We start from the raw sequence: 13,762 nt of genomic DNA, 5'->3' as shown, positions 1-13,762 counted from the left end.
AATATTGATCTTATGAAACTGCAACTCGTTGTCTTGATAGCTTATGACAAAGTAAATGCAGAATAGAACTAGAAGACAGGCTTCACAGTTAAAAATAATCAGTCTAGGTTGGGCATGGTGGCTCACACCTATAATCCCAGCACTTTGGGAGGCCGAGACAGGAAGATTGCTTGATGCCAGGAGTTCAAGACAAGCTTGGGCAACATAGCAAGACCCTGACTCTACAAAAAAATGTGCTGGTGTGGTGGTGTGCACCTATAGTCCCAGCTAGTTGGGAGGCAGAAGTGAGAGGATCACTTGAGCCCAGGGATTCAAAGCTGCAGTGAGCTATGATCACGCCACTGCACTCCAGCCTCTATAAATAAATAAGTAAATAAATAAAGTCAGTCAGTTACAAACCTTTTCAAAGACAATTTACAGTTAGGTCTGACTTTAAAAGGTGCTGGTTAAAAATAATGATGGCCAAAGAATTAACTGAAAAATAGGAAAAGAAGGAACAGAATATTTAGAATACTTTTTTGGTTTTTTTGTGTGTTTTTTTTTTTGTTTTTGAGACGGAGTCTCGCTCTGTCGCCCGGGCTGGAGTGCAGTGGCGCAATCTCTGCTCACTGCAAGCTTCTCCCTCCTGGGTTCACGCCATTCTCCGGCTTCAGCCTCCCGAGTAGCTGGGACTACAGGCGCCCACCACCGCGCCTGGCTAATTTTTGTATTTTTAGTAGAGACGGGGTTTCACCGTGGTCTCGATCTCCTGACCGCATGATCCGCCCACCTTGGCCTCCCAAAGTGCTGGGATTACAGGCGTGAGCCACCGTGCCTGGCCTAGAATACTTTTAAAGACTCCTCAATTTCAAAAAGGTTATTTTATTCTTAATGGAAAGATGTAGGTAATTGAGCAACTTTAGGGAACACTCTGTACCCTGGAAATGCATTTGAATAGGATCTGCCCTTCTGACAATTTTCATAACCATTGAAAATTGCTAAGGTTGTATTTCCCTCAAATTAAAATAATTTTATTATTCATATGTCTATAGTTATGACTATAGTTAGAAACCTGTAGTTATCCTTTCTAAAAATCATGCACAAATAAGTGAGTTTGTTTTTAAAATGAAATTGTCATTCTTAATGACAGTAAAGCAATTGAACATGTTCTTTGTAAAGGCTTATAATATAACTATGGCAGCATCTGTTCACTTGGTGTTGGCACAGAGTAATTGAATGATGACAGTGGGAATCTAAAATGTAGAAAATTATGGAAGTAACTTTCTGAAATTAAATATTATATATAACTATTTCAACATGTCATACACACAAAAATCGTAAAATGCGTATCTCCTAGCCTTTCAGGCTTTATGTAGCAATCCAGGTAACTTTTCTGGGGTGAAAATCTTGTCTTTTGATCTGTGGGTGAATCTGATTAACTGTGAAGCTGAGGAATTGTGTGAGGACACCTGCCTTCACTTGGGCCCCACTTCAACCCGGATCACAACTTCTTGAGACTACAGTCATGAGCTATCCGGATGACTATAATTCAAATTAGAACAAAAAGCATTGGTTTGTTGTTCCAAGGGACTTCCCTGGGAAATGAGACAAGAGTGGGACTGTTACGAGAGGCGTAGAAGCATCAACATCTGGGTAAAGACCCCACTACTCGGGGACCCGGTATTTCCCAAGATATTGGCAGGTATCATGCAGACCTACCCTCAACACACATAAGCCAGTTATTTATTTCAGTCAAGTTTAAAGAAATGCTTATTTAGAAAATAGGTTGAAGACTTGTCTATGTATTTGTTCAATGAATGAATGAGTGATCGCTTTCTTCTCTCTCCCTCCCTTTGTCTCTCCAGCCGCCTGTGTTGGGCACATCCCTTTCTGAAGTCCATAGATATGTTTAAGTTCCGGGGGCCATCTACAGTTGGAGATCGTCTTGTCTTCACTGCCATTGTCAACAATACATTTCAGACCTGGTAAAGTGAGCCCTTAGACTGCTATGAAGAAATTTAAAGTTGCACAAATGTAATTTTTAATTTCAGCCTGGAGGTGAGTATAGGAACTACTTTAACAAAATTCCATTTTTTTCATGCAGTTTTCAAAATCCATGAACACATGTTTAACCCTTTTTTCTGCTTGGGGCCTTCTCACAATTAGTAAATTGTGACAGACTGGTTTTTGTCTTATAAGGGTGACCGTATGTCCCAGTTGGCCCCAGTTGGACCTGGTTTGTACCTGTCATCCCTGCATAATTATTAACTTTTCCTTCCAGTCCCAGTGACTAGATGGTCAATCAACTCATAATGGACCTGGTATTACCACCATGAAATCCAAACCACTTCCCAGTTATTTTTATTATTCTTGGTACACAATGAAAAGATTTGACTTAGTATTTTTTTCTTTTTAAATGTGAAAAGAGTATCTGTGTTTCCTATCTAATTGCAGTGTTTATTTTTTAATTACATAATTATTGATTTTAGGGAAGAAAACTTAACTTTGGCACAATTTAAGCCCTCCCCCACATTGCCACAATACGTTCATGAATGTTTATAAAGCCCTTCCTGGCCTTTTTCCCACTTGAAAGTGGGGAAGTAAAATGGAAATGCTCTTAGGGGCTTGTAAAAAGCAGCCCATTGACCTGAAAATGGATGTTAATAGTTGCACAGATTTGCTGATAACAAAGAAGAAAACCCAGGCCCTTATCCTCCTGTTGCTTGGAGGAGGTGGCGGCAGTGGGCAAGGAGGGCCTAATGGGTCGAGATCCTCTTTGCCCACCGCCCTGTGTCATCCTTCACAGTGTTGAAGTTGGAGTTCGCGTGGAGGCCTTTGACTGTCAGGAATGGGCTGAGGGCCGAGGGCGTCACATCAACAGTGCTTTTCTCATTTACAATGCTGCTGATGATAAGGAAAATCTCATCACATTTCCCAGAATTCAACCCATTTCAAAGGTCAGTTATTATCACACGAGGTTCAATAGCCAGACCTGTGAATAGAGAGCTCTACCCAGAATCTCCCGCCACCAGCAACAACCTCTTTGGCTCTTTGCCTTTGGTTTTTTTCTCTTTTCAGCATCACAAAGTGAAGTGGGCTTTTTTCTTTTCCTTTCCCCCCTCCGAGCACTCTGATCATTTGTTCAAATAATGGAAGCCCTGAAGACCTCACCTCTACTGGGCCACACACTGCCGTGGGTAGGATGTCACCTTCTGTGTCCTATTTCTGGGTCTCTTCTCTCGCTTCCTTACCTCTAGCTCTTGATGCTGTGCCACGTTCATGGGAACCATATCTTTCCCTCATCCCGAAATTACCTGATTGCCAATGTTAATTTTTTCTAAAAACTCTGTAGTGAGAATTGAGTACAATTCTGGTAATAGAAATGTTAATAATCTCCACTTTTGAAAAAGGAAGAAAATAACTGGAAGGATTACACCTTTGTCAGTGCAACTGCCCTTTGTGGATTCAGCACAGAGGCTCTGACTTGATGAAGTCAGTTCATGGAGAGATGCCACATCCCAGTTAGCCCTTTTGACTGATTTAGGAGAAGGATACTTAAGGATTATACCACTAAGATAGTAGAGATTTATTTTATTTTATTTTATTTTGTTTTTGATTAAAGGATGATTTTAGACGCTATCGGGGAGCTATTGCACGCAAGAGAATTCGCCTAGGCAGGTAAGGAACCTAAGGTGTAATGATTTTATGGAGTCTTCGCTAATCTGACAAATTATATAAGAGCCCCTCTCTGAGTCTCTATTCCCACATAACAGAAAAAGAGAAGGTCTGATTTTCCTGGCCGCAAAGGCTGATTACTGACTTATGGAAATAGTTCTTCCACATTGTTCCACTGATATCCATGGCTGACAGAAGTTCAAGAAAGTGTTATGGTTTTGTTGTGTGCTAAATGCAGAGAAAAAAAAAACTCTCATTTAACATTTTAATTTTTTTTCCAGGAAATATGTTATTTCCCACAAAGAAGAGGTTCCACTTTGCATACACTGGGATATCAGCAAGCAGGTGACGTTTTATGATTTGGAGCTCTTCATATAAAAGTCTTATCATTACAAAAATGGAAATCACCTGGCCTAACTGGCTTAGGTTGTGCCGACACAGGCTATGTGACAAGGTGGATTATATCAGCCAGTCATGTCAAAATGAAACGAAACCAGGCTATCAGTTACTGCTTACCAGTCGGCAGCTGAGCCTTGTTTGACTTCTTACAGTTCCCAAACTGCAGACTCAGGATGCTCTGCTGTCAGGTATGTTCCAGAAGCATGGCACAGTCCCATCCGGCATCTCACCGTGACGTGTGCCCACCAGCTTGCATTTTCATAAAAACAATAACAAAGTAGTATCATTTGAATATTTTTAACCACTGAATGTAAAGAGAAATCCAAGTTTACTTATTACATGTTGATTATCAGTCATACTGAAAGGTAGTCTGTCTTTGCTCAGGACACCAACTAAAATGATAGATACCCAGTTGTTAAGTATACAGTTACTTTGTCTGAATTCTAAATTAAGGGTTCAAGATAAAAATTATATGTTAGCTGTAGCTTAGTTTCTTTGTTTTTTTGAGGCAGAGTCTCATTCTGTCGCCCAGGCTGGAGTGCAATGGCGCAATCTTCACTCACTGCAACCTCTGCCTCCAGGTGGCAGGTTCAAGCAATTCTTCTGCCTCAGCCTCCAGGTAGCTGGGTTTATAGGTTTGCACTACAACACCTGGCTAATTTTTGTATTTTTAGTAGAGATGGGGTTTCACCATGTTGGCCAGGCAGGTCTCGAACTCCTATCCTCAAGTGATCTGCGTGCCTTGGCCTCCCAAAGTGCTGGGACTACAGGCTTGAGCCACTTTACCCGGCCTGTAGTTTAGTTCTAAACTCAACATTATCACTGGGACTCAACACATACCTCCTCCAACAGTGTCCATTTTTAAAGCAGAAAATATGTGATCACACATCCATGTATTGAACACATAGCTATAAAAATATTTCTATTCTAGGCATCCCTGAGTGACAGCAATGTGGAGGCCCTCAAAAAATTGGCAGCCAAAAGGGGATGGGAGGTTACCAGCACTGTGGAAAAGGTAGGACACCTCCAGGTATTTGCATAGTCCATTGCCCATCACAAATGAAAGCTTTGGTGGTGGTGGTGGTGGTTCTACTGCTTCTACTGCGGCTTTTAAGATTAAAAAAAAAAAAAAAACCCTTTTAAGGAAACTGTTTATAAGAGGCAACCATCTTTTCAGCCCTGTCTCTACAAGCTGGTTGATTTGGAGTCCTTCAAATATGCCCCACATGCTCCTACCTCTGAGCTTAGGTTCTCACATCCCGTCTCTCCCTCCTTCTCTTCTCCATCTACCCAAATCCCACCTGATCTAGATCAGGACAGATGCTTCTCCATAAAGCCTCTCCTGCCACACTTGACTTAGGAACTTCTTTTTCTAGTAACTCCTTTAGTCATGACTTCTTTAAAATTAATTTTTTTGGCTGAGTGTGCTGGCTCACGTACTAATCCTAGTACTTTGGGAGGCCAAGGCAGGAGGATCCCTTGAGGCCAGGAGTTTGATACAAGCCCGGGCAAAATAATGAGACCCCATCTCTACAAATAAATTAAAAATCAGCCAGCTGTGGTAGCAGACACTTGCAGTCTTAGCTGCCCAGGAGGTCGAGGTGGCAGGATCACTTGAACCCAGGCATTTCAGCCTCCAGTGAGCTATGATCACATCATTGCATTCCAGCCTGGGCAATAGAGCATGACTCTGTCTCTAAAAATAATAAATAAATAAACAATTTTTCAATTAATTATACACTACCTTATGACATTTCTTCCCCAGCTACCTCAAATTAATATTTAAGCCTTACATGGAAATTTAACTTTTTACACATGCTTACACATGATCTTCTTTCCCTGAGTACATTATAAACCTCTTAAGAAAGAGGCTTTGTCTCGACTTCTTTGTATCTCTCTTAGGACCTGTTACAGTGTTTTGCATGCCATCAGGTTTAAAGAGACATACATCATTTGGATCTTAATTTTATTTAATTTCAGAGGTTTATTAGGAGACCCTCGGAAGGTCATGCCCACATGAACTAGACTGTAAGCTCTCTGAGGGCCGATCTGCTCACCATTACACCCAGACCACAGGAGCGCCTAGCACTTCAGAGACGCTCACTAATGCCAGCACTTTGGCTACGTTCATATTTCAGTATGCACTGATTTTCATCATCAGTGAAGCAGCAGCCTATGAAATAGGATGACCGTGTGTCCTGATTTTCTTGGGACAGTTCTGGCTTACACCTGTTGTCCCATCATAATTATTAACAGTGTCTTGGTGTTCCAGTTTGAATGATAAATTATATTGTTACTTTACCTTAAAATCTAAGTAAATTCAGATGCTACTTCATTGATTCTTTTCAACTCTGACTTTGACCTCTTCTGAATGTTTTGTTTTTGGTTGTTTCCTTTTATGATTTATTTGTCCTCACTGTTAAATCCTTTAAAGGTCTTCCTTATCCCATTTGGATCCAGTGAAGTTTCTGTCTTTGCCTGGTTCAGTGATGCAGAAACACAGGTTTAACTAATGCATTTGTTTATCTCTCATAAAAGATGCTTCACTACTTTGTTTTCTTTCACTATTATAAAACCTGCTTCTTTCATCATTGCTGGGATCTGAGCATTCATGAGCAGCAGTGGAAAAAACAAATTCATGTCTGGAATGGAGTGAAAGAACATATTTAGTGAAGTCGTAGAATATATTATAACTTCAGTTCTTGGGAGGGTGTGGCCCAAAGCATACTCAAATAAATTTGCTAGTGTTGTGGGAGAGCTATCAATGACTAATTCTCAATTATTATGTAAATAGTTACTAGAGGATATTGTATAGTTAAAGAAATATTCTTACATTATTTCCATTGAATTTGAATTTCTCCTTTAAAGAATATACTCATGATGAAAATCTGATTTTAAAAATCTGATAAAAAATGTTTTTGAAGAATTATCCTCTTCTCTCCCACGTTTTACAGCTTATATGTTTTTAATTTCAAAATATGACTCTAATTTTTTCTGTCACCTTTTAGTTGAATAATTCTTACAACACAGTTGTCTGTTAAGAATCATACTTTTGGGCTGGGCGCAGTGTCTCATGCTTGTAATCCCAACACTTTGGGAGGCTGAGGCAGGTGGATCACAAGGTCAGGGGTTCAAGACTAGCCTAGCCAAGATGCTGAAACCCTGTCTCTACTAAAACTACAAAAATTAGCCAGGAGCAGTGGCAGACGCCTGTAATCCCAGCTACTTGGGAGGCTGAGGCAGGAGAATTGCTTGAACCTGGGCAGCAGAGGTTGCAGTGGGCTGAGATCGTGCCACTGCACTCAAGCCTGGGCAACAGAGTGAGACTCCATGTCAAAAAAACAAAACAAAACAGAAAACAATCATACTTTCTGGCCAGGCGCAGTGGCTCACACCTGTAATCCCAGCACTTTGGGAGGCCGAGGTGGGTGGATCACTTGAGGTCAGGAGTTCAAGACCAGCCTGACCAACATGGTGAAACCCCATCTCTACTAAAAATAAAAAATTAGCCGGGTGTCATGGCGGGCACCTGTAATCTCAGCTGCTGGGGAGGCTTAGGCATGAGAATCACTTGAATCTGGGAGGCGGAGGTTGCAGTGAGCCGAGATTGTGCCGCTGCACTCTAGCCTGAGCAACAGAGTGAGACCCTGTATAAAAAAAAAAAAAGAAAAGAATCATACTTTCCTCAAAGCCGGGTCTGACAGCATCCACCTGTAGTCCCAGCTACTTGGGAATCTGAGGTAGAAGGATTGCTTGAGCCTAGGAGTTTGAGGCCAGCTTGGGCAGCATAAAATGATCTCATCTCTAGAAAAAAAAACCAAAACATGTTTTTTCCAGGTTTTCAATATAAATTAGATGGTAAAAATCTAAGATTGTAGTATGTGTGATGAAATTGGATAGGGCTTATGGTTTTAATTCATTTCATGTTTCATGTGTAATGATAGAATTAATTGTAGTATTAATACAAGGAGCAAAATGTGTATTTTGGAAACATCACAAAGGTACATGAAACAGCTGAAGAATAATTATAAGGTTGTTTATTAACAAGTGAGAGATTATAGTGCTTAAACCATAAAAGTCAGCTCTTACAGGCAATTCCAAGTAAGAGAAGACAGTTATATTGGGAGAACTTCAGAGAGGAGGCCATTCTTACCTCCTTGAAGACAGTGTCAGGATTGGATTGCTGAGGGAGAAATAGGGCTTTCTAGGCAGTAGGTAGTTTGCGCCAAGTTCTCCTGGTGGAAATTAGCATTGAGTAGGAGACTGGCCTGACAGGAGTAGCTTTTTATTTAAGGAAGACCTGGGGATGTACTGGGAAAATTATGGAGAAAGCCAGAATGACACGAACCACCTGAAAACCTTTACACAGGACAGATCCCTAGTATGGGAAACAGACCAGAGGGGAGCTAGTCTCATGGAGCTGGGGGAGGGCTGGGCCCAGAGCTCTGCCTCTCCGACCCCCACCCACTTGGCCCCCGTGGTCATCTCCAGATACCTCCAAGGAAAATGAAGGCTCCCCTAGGCTTCTGTAAAAACCACTTTTGCCCTCTTTCCCACAGTGTAGTCTTCAAAACATATTTGTCAATAGATGGCACAACAATTCTCAAATTTTTAGTTGTTTCCTCTTGTACTGTTTGTTTTTTTGAGACAGAGTCTCACTCTGTTTCCCAGGTTGGAGTGCAGTGGCGTGATCTCGGTTCACTGCAACTCCCCTTCCCGGGTTCAAGGGATTCTCATGCCTCAGCCTCCCAAGTAGCTGGGACTACAGGCATGTGCCACCACCCCTGGATAATTTTTGTATTTTCAGTAGAGACAGGGTATAACCATGTGGGCCAGGTTGGTCTCAAACTCCTGACCTCAGGTGATCTGCCAGCCTTGGCCTCCCAAAGTGTTGGGATTGAAAGCCCTCTTATACTATTTGTATAACACATTCAAATTCAAATTCAAAAAGGATCTTATTAAAATGAAAAAAAAAGATATCACTAATAAAATGTTAGCAAGCTCCAGCAGATTTTCAGCCTGCTTGCTTTAAGCTTCATTTCATAGAATAAAATTCTCCAACCATCAAATGATAAAGAAAACATTTGAGTTGGTGTATTAGTTCATCCTCACATTGCTATAAAGAACTACCTGAGGCTGGGTGATTGTTAAAGAAAAGAGGTTTAATTGGCCCACGGTTCCACAGCCTGCACAGGAAGCATGGCTGGGGAGGCCTCAGGAAACTTCCAATCATGGCAGAAGGTAAAGAGGAAGCAGGCACGTCCTACATGGCTAGAGCAGGAGGAAGAGAGAGGGTGAGGTGTCACACACTTTCAAACAACCAGATCTCATGAGAACTCACTGTCACAAGAACAGCAAGGGGGAAGTTCACTCCCATGATCCAGTCACCTCCCACCAGGTCCCTGCTCCAGCACTGGGGATTACAATTTGGCATGAGATTTGGCTGAAATCACAAATCCAAACCATATCAGTTGGTTACAAATAAATAAATAAATAAATTGAATCTCTATATTCCCAAGTGTGAAAGGTAATTCATATTCTTGGAGAACTGTTCTTGGAAAATTTTTTCACTAAGCAAAAGCTGGTCTTTCTTAGCAGGGTTTAAAGAGAACCAAAACTAACTACTGCATTTCTTTGTCTGCTTTGTTTGCATCAATATCATTGATTTAGACAGCAGGGCAATGGGGACTTTCTGCTTCCCTCACCTTCTAGGGGAAAGATCAAAATCGAATTTGCTCATCCAGTACTGTACCTGACATTGCATAGTCGAGTGAGCTCTGTAAGGGCAGAATTCATTGGTGGTTACAACTTAGCTTGATGTTTTATTTGGCTCCATGATAGGAAGCAGAAGCATGTGACTGCAGCCTGAGGAGCAGCCACCTAGGAAAGTGCTGTATTCATTTCCTAGGGCTGCTATAACAGAGGACCACAAACTGGGTAGTGGACACAGTAGAAATCTATTGTCTCACAGTTCTGGAAGCTGGTAGCCTGAGACCAAGATGTCAACAGGGTTGCTTCTTTCTGAGCCTGTGAGGGACAATCTGTTCCATGCTTGTCTCCTAGCTTCTGGTAATTTTCTGGCAGTCTTCGGCACTCCTTGGCTTATAGAAACATCGCTGGATCTCTACCTTTGTCATCACATGTGTTCTCCCTGTAAGCATGTCTATGTCCAATGTCCCTTTTTAACAAGGATGCCAGTCATATTGGATTAGGGGTCCATCCTACCACAGTACAACCTCATCTTGACTAATTACATCTGCAAGAACCCTATTTCCATATAAGGTCAGATTCTGAGGTAGAGGAGATTGGGACTACAGCACATGAATTTGGGGGTGGAAGGGTAGAGACATAATTCAACTCTTAATAAGTGCTCAGCACAATATTGCATCCCACTCCATCTCTTTCCACCAGAATGGAGCATGGCTGACCCAAGGCCAGAATAGGACTGGCACTATGGAGTTCACCCTGGCCACCTGCCCTCAGCTCCTCTGAGATTGCAGAGCCCCAGCAGCCCATCCTAGAGCCACTTGCCCACCAAGCACTGATTGGATGACTGATAAATCTGATAATTTCTCTGGATATACACCAACGAACCTCCTTCAACTCCCCCTGTGCTGGGGGCAAAGTTAGGCATGCCCATGCTAAGTAGGGTGAGTCTCACCAGCCACCTGGAGCCCCATCTGTAGTTTTCTTGGTGTTTGGTAAGTGCTGACAGCCTCGATCATGTCTTCCTTTGCAGGCTGGATTTAAAGGGAAGCTTGGAAGCAAGTTCAGTTGGAGAGGTTAAATGATATAAGCAAATAATCACTTGTGTCTGAGCTGCTTGTAGTTAATTTCTCATTTCTTCATTCTCTTATTGATAATATTTATATTTAAATAAAGGTTTCTCCTTTACAGCCTGATTTTTTTCCATCTGCTTGATTCCTGCAGTGAAGTCCTAACCCCGTATTTGTTTGTTTTCTCACAGCTTGTTGCCATGGGAATGGTTATAAGGTAGCAAATTTCAACACTAGCTTTTCAAAGTACCCTGAAAGAGAAAAGAAAATGGGAAGGATAGAAATGTTTTCTTAGCTGAACACACATCTCTGATTATTGTCAAAAACACAGTGGAAGAAAAGCTGAGAGTAGCAAGGGATGCATTCATGCTTAAGTATATGTCAAATGTCTCCCCAAGGCATGCCTCCTCTTACCTAAGGAATAATGTGCATTAGGAAACCAGGAACTGGCCGTTCAGAAGGATGATCCAGCCACAGTGATTCAGAAATGAAAGGATGCTTTGTGCTGAGGAAATATGGTGCTCCAGGGGTCCTGCTGAGAGGCTGAGATGGTTCTAGAGGTGGTTGACTCAGTTCCTGGATCCCCTCGGCCCACTTGAAGACATGTCTGACATCCTGGGAAAGTGTCCTAAGCTATAGCCTTGACTCCGCTCTCTTGAGGGAGATGAGGTGCTGACCTGCCTAGCAGTCTGGTGATATTTTCTTTTTTTTCCTCAGTAGAGGCAGGGAACCATCACAAAGAGACAAGGAGAGAAAGGTCTAGGTTTTTACATTTTTCATGAGAAAAAAAAAAAACTGTTGTGCAATAATTAAATAGCCCACCCTCAAGTCACATATTGTTTAGAGGACACAGGACTACAGCATCCTGGACAGACCTCTAGACATCCCAGTATTTGAAGAGAAATTGCCATGGGGCTTCAATTTCATCCAGGAAATAAGATGCCTTAGTTAGTGCAATTGGTCTTTGACTACATATATATGCGTATGGTTTCTAAAGTAAAAGCATCAGTTTTCTTTTGTAATGTAATTTTTTTGTTGTCTTTTAGATAAAAATATATACTCTGGAAGAGCATGATGTTTTATCTGTTTGGGTTGAAAAGCACGTGGGAAGTCCAGCACATTTGGCTTATCGTCTCTTGTCTGACTTTACAAAGCGACCTTTGTGGGACCCCCACTGTGTGTAAGAACAAACTTAAAAATTTTTCTCAATCAACCTTGATATCATGTAAAAGATGATCTCCATATTGCAGTCCATCTCCACTGTCCAATGTGTGACCCATTGTTTAAAGAGTATTTTTAAAAGTTTGGCCGGGCATAGCACTTTGTGAGGCTGAGGCAGGTGGATAGTTGAGCCCAGGAGTTCAAGACCAGCCTGGGCAACATGGTGAAAGCCTCTCTATAAAATACACAAAAATTAACTGGACATGGTGGTGCATGCTTGTAGTCCTAGCTACTTGGGAGGCCCAGGTGGGAGGATTGCATGAGTCTGGGAGGTCAAAGCTGCAGTGAGCCAAGATCACACGACTGCACTCTAGCCTGGGCAACACAGGAGACCCTGTCAAAAATTAAAATAAAAATAAAGTTTGCTGTGGACAGAATACTGCATCAGGTGATATTGAGAGACACAAAACAAAAATTATACTCACTTATCACCTATATTGAGTTGACCTGCTTTACCCACATCTATTGTAATTCTACCAGTAACTTCAAGGTCGATATTATTTCCATTTAAGAGGTTCTGAGACTTGCCAAGATTGCACAGACAATAAAGTGATGGAACCCAAATTGGAACCCAAGTCTGTCATGCTCTGAATTTTACACTCTTCTACTTTAATATGCAACCTCATTGCTCTTGAGGAAGTGATTATCCACTTGTCCTGCCTACTCTCAATATTTCATTGGCGGTTCCTTACTTCTCTGTGAAGCAACCCTCCCTGGTGAGAAGCTAAGACAGCAAGCTGTGCGAGCCCCAAGGTGAAAGGCATGCCTTCCTGCTCCCCCTCTTGATGATGTCCCTGTTCATATTAGCCTACATCTCCTACTCCTGCTACTCCCTGTCTCCTGCATCCCTAATCCAATCTCCTCCACTCCCCGGCCCTTTCCTGGAACACAGTACAGAGCTGTGCACCCTGCCAACTGCACTGATGGGGACCAGCTGCACTGAGGCCCAGCCACCTTGGCTATAGCACCCCACAGGGCTTCATGGCCACCTTGTTGACATGGAAGGGTTGGTGAGATGGGCTTCCTATTATGTTAAGCGTTTCCTAATCTTGACAAGATAGAGGCTCATCTTTAAATTTTCTAAAACTCACTGTGATAGAGATTTAGAAATACCATGTAATAGATGATTTAATACCACTAAAGTGAAACATCTCTAAGGTCATGTGTTACATTTGCACAGATGCTAGAGTTTAAATGGGAGGAGTTCCCTTATCCTCCTGGTAGGGCCTGCGAGAGGGGTGTGGCTTGTTTCTTCGTGCTGCTCAAACCCCTAGAGGGATCATGCAGGTGCTTAAGTCGCGGGGAGCGTTTTTTGGGCTCCAACCCCATGGCAGCATCTAGGGTTGAGTGTTTATGGCTCCGGAAGCCCCAGTGGGTGTGTATTGTGATGTGCTCTTTCAGTTTTGCTGTCTGCAGACAGCTTGTGTTAATCAGCTCAGTTAGACCCTCTGCCTTATCGCAAGGACAGAGGGCTTTCTGTATCCTGGATTCTTGCCTTAGTATACTGGGAAAAACGGCTCACACCTGGCCTTGGAGGACGGGTGCAAGGTTTTGAGTGGTGGAAGCTGCTCTTAGCGAGATGGATGGGAAGCCAGAAGGAGGATGGAGTTGGAAGGTGGTCTTCTTCTGGAGTCAGGCTGCCCAGCCACCAGACTCTCCTCTGACCACCCCTGACCGAATTCCATGTCTTTCCATTATCGATGGCCTGCCAG

General features: G+C 42.4%; 1 protein-coding gene across 3 annotated transcripts in view; it reads left to right on the top strand.

Annotated features, from left to right (window-relative positions):
- ACOT12 (acyl-CoA thioesterase 12) overlaps positions 1-13,762 on the top strand; it is a 66,164-nt gene that overhangs the window by 48,092 nt on the left and 4,310 nt on the right. Inside the window, exons 7-12 of one of the 3 annotated variants that reach the window (XM_005557297.5) lie at positions 1,845-1,964; positions 2,786-2,936; positions 3,602-3,657; positions 3,936-3,999; positions 4,985-5,068; positions 11,876-12,009. In XM_005557297.5, the coding sequence (XP_005557354.1) occupies positions 1,845-1,964; positions 2,786-2,936; positions 3,602-3,657; positions 3,936-3,999; positions 4,985-5,068; positions 11,876-12,009 (609 nt within the window). The remainder of the gene's footprint in view (positions 1-1,844; positions 1,965-2,785; positions 2,937-3,601; positions 3,658-3,935; positions 4,000-4,984; positions 5,069-11,875; positions 12,010-13,762) is intronic. The other 2 variants (XR_012413800.1, XM_015451651.4) reach the window with 2 other exon arrangements.

The sequence above is a fragment of the Macaca fascicularis genome, chromosome 6 (genome assembly GCF_037993035.2).
Source record: "Macaca fascicularis isolate 582-1 chromosome 6, T2T-MFA8v1.1".
Taxonomy (NCBI): Eukaryota; Metazoa; Chordata; class Mammalia; order Primates; family Cercopithecidae; genus Macaca; species Macaca fascicularis.
The sequence above is the reverse complement of the archived record's forward strand: the minus strand, read 5'-3'. Positions and strand labels throughout refer to the sequence as shown.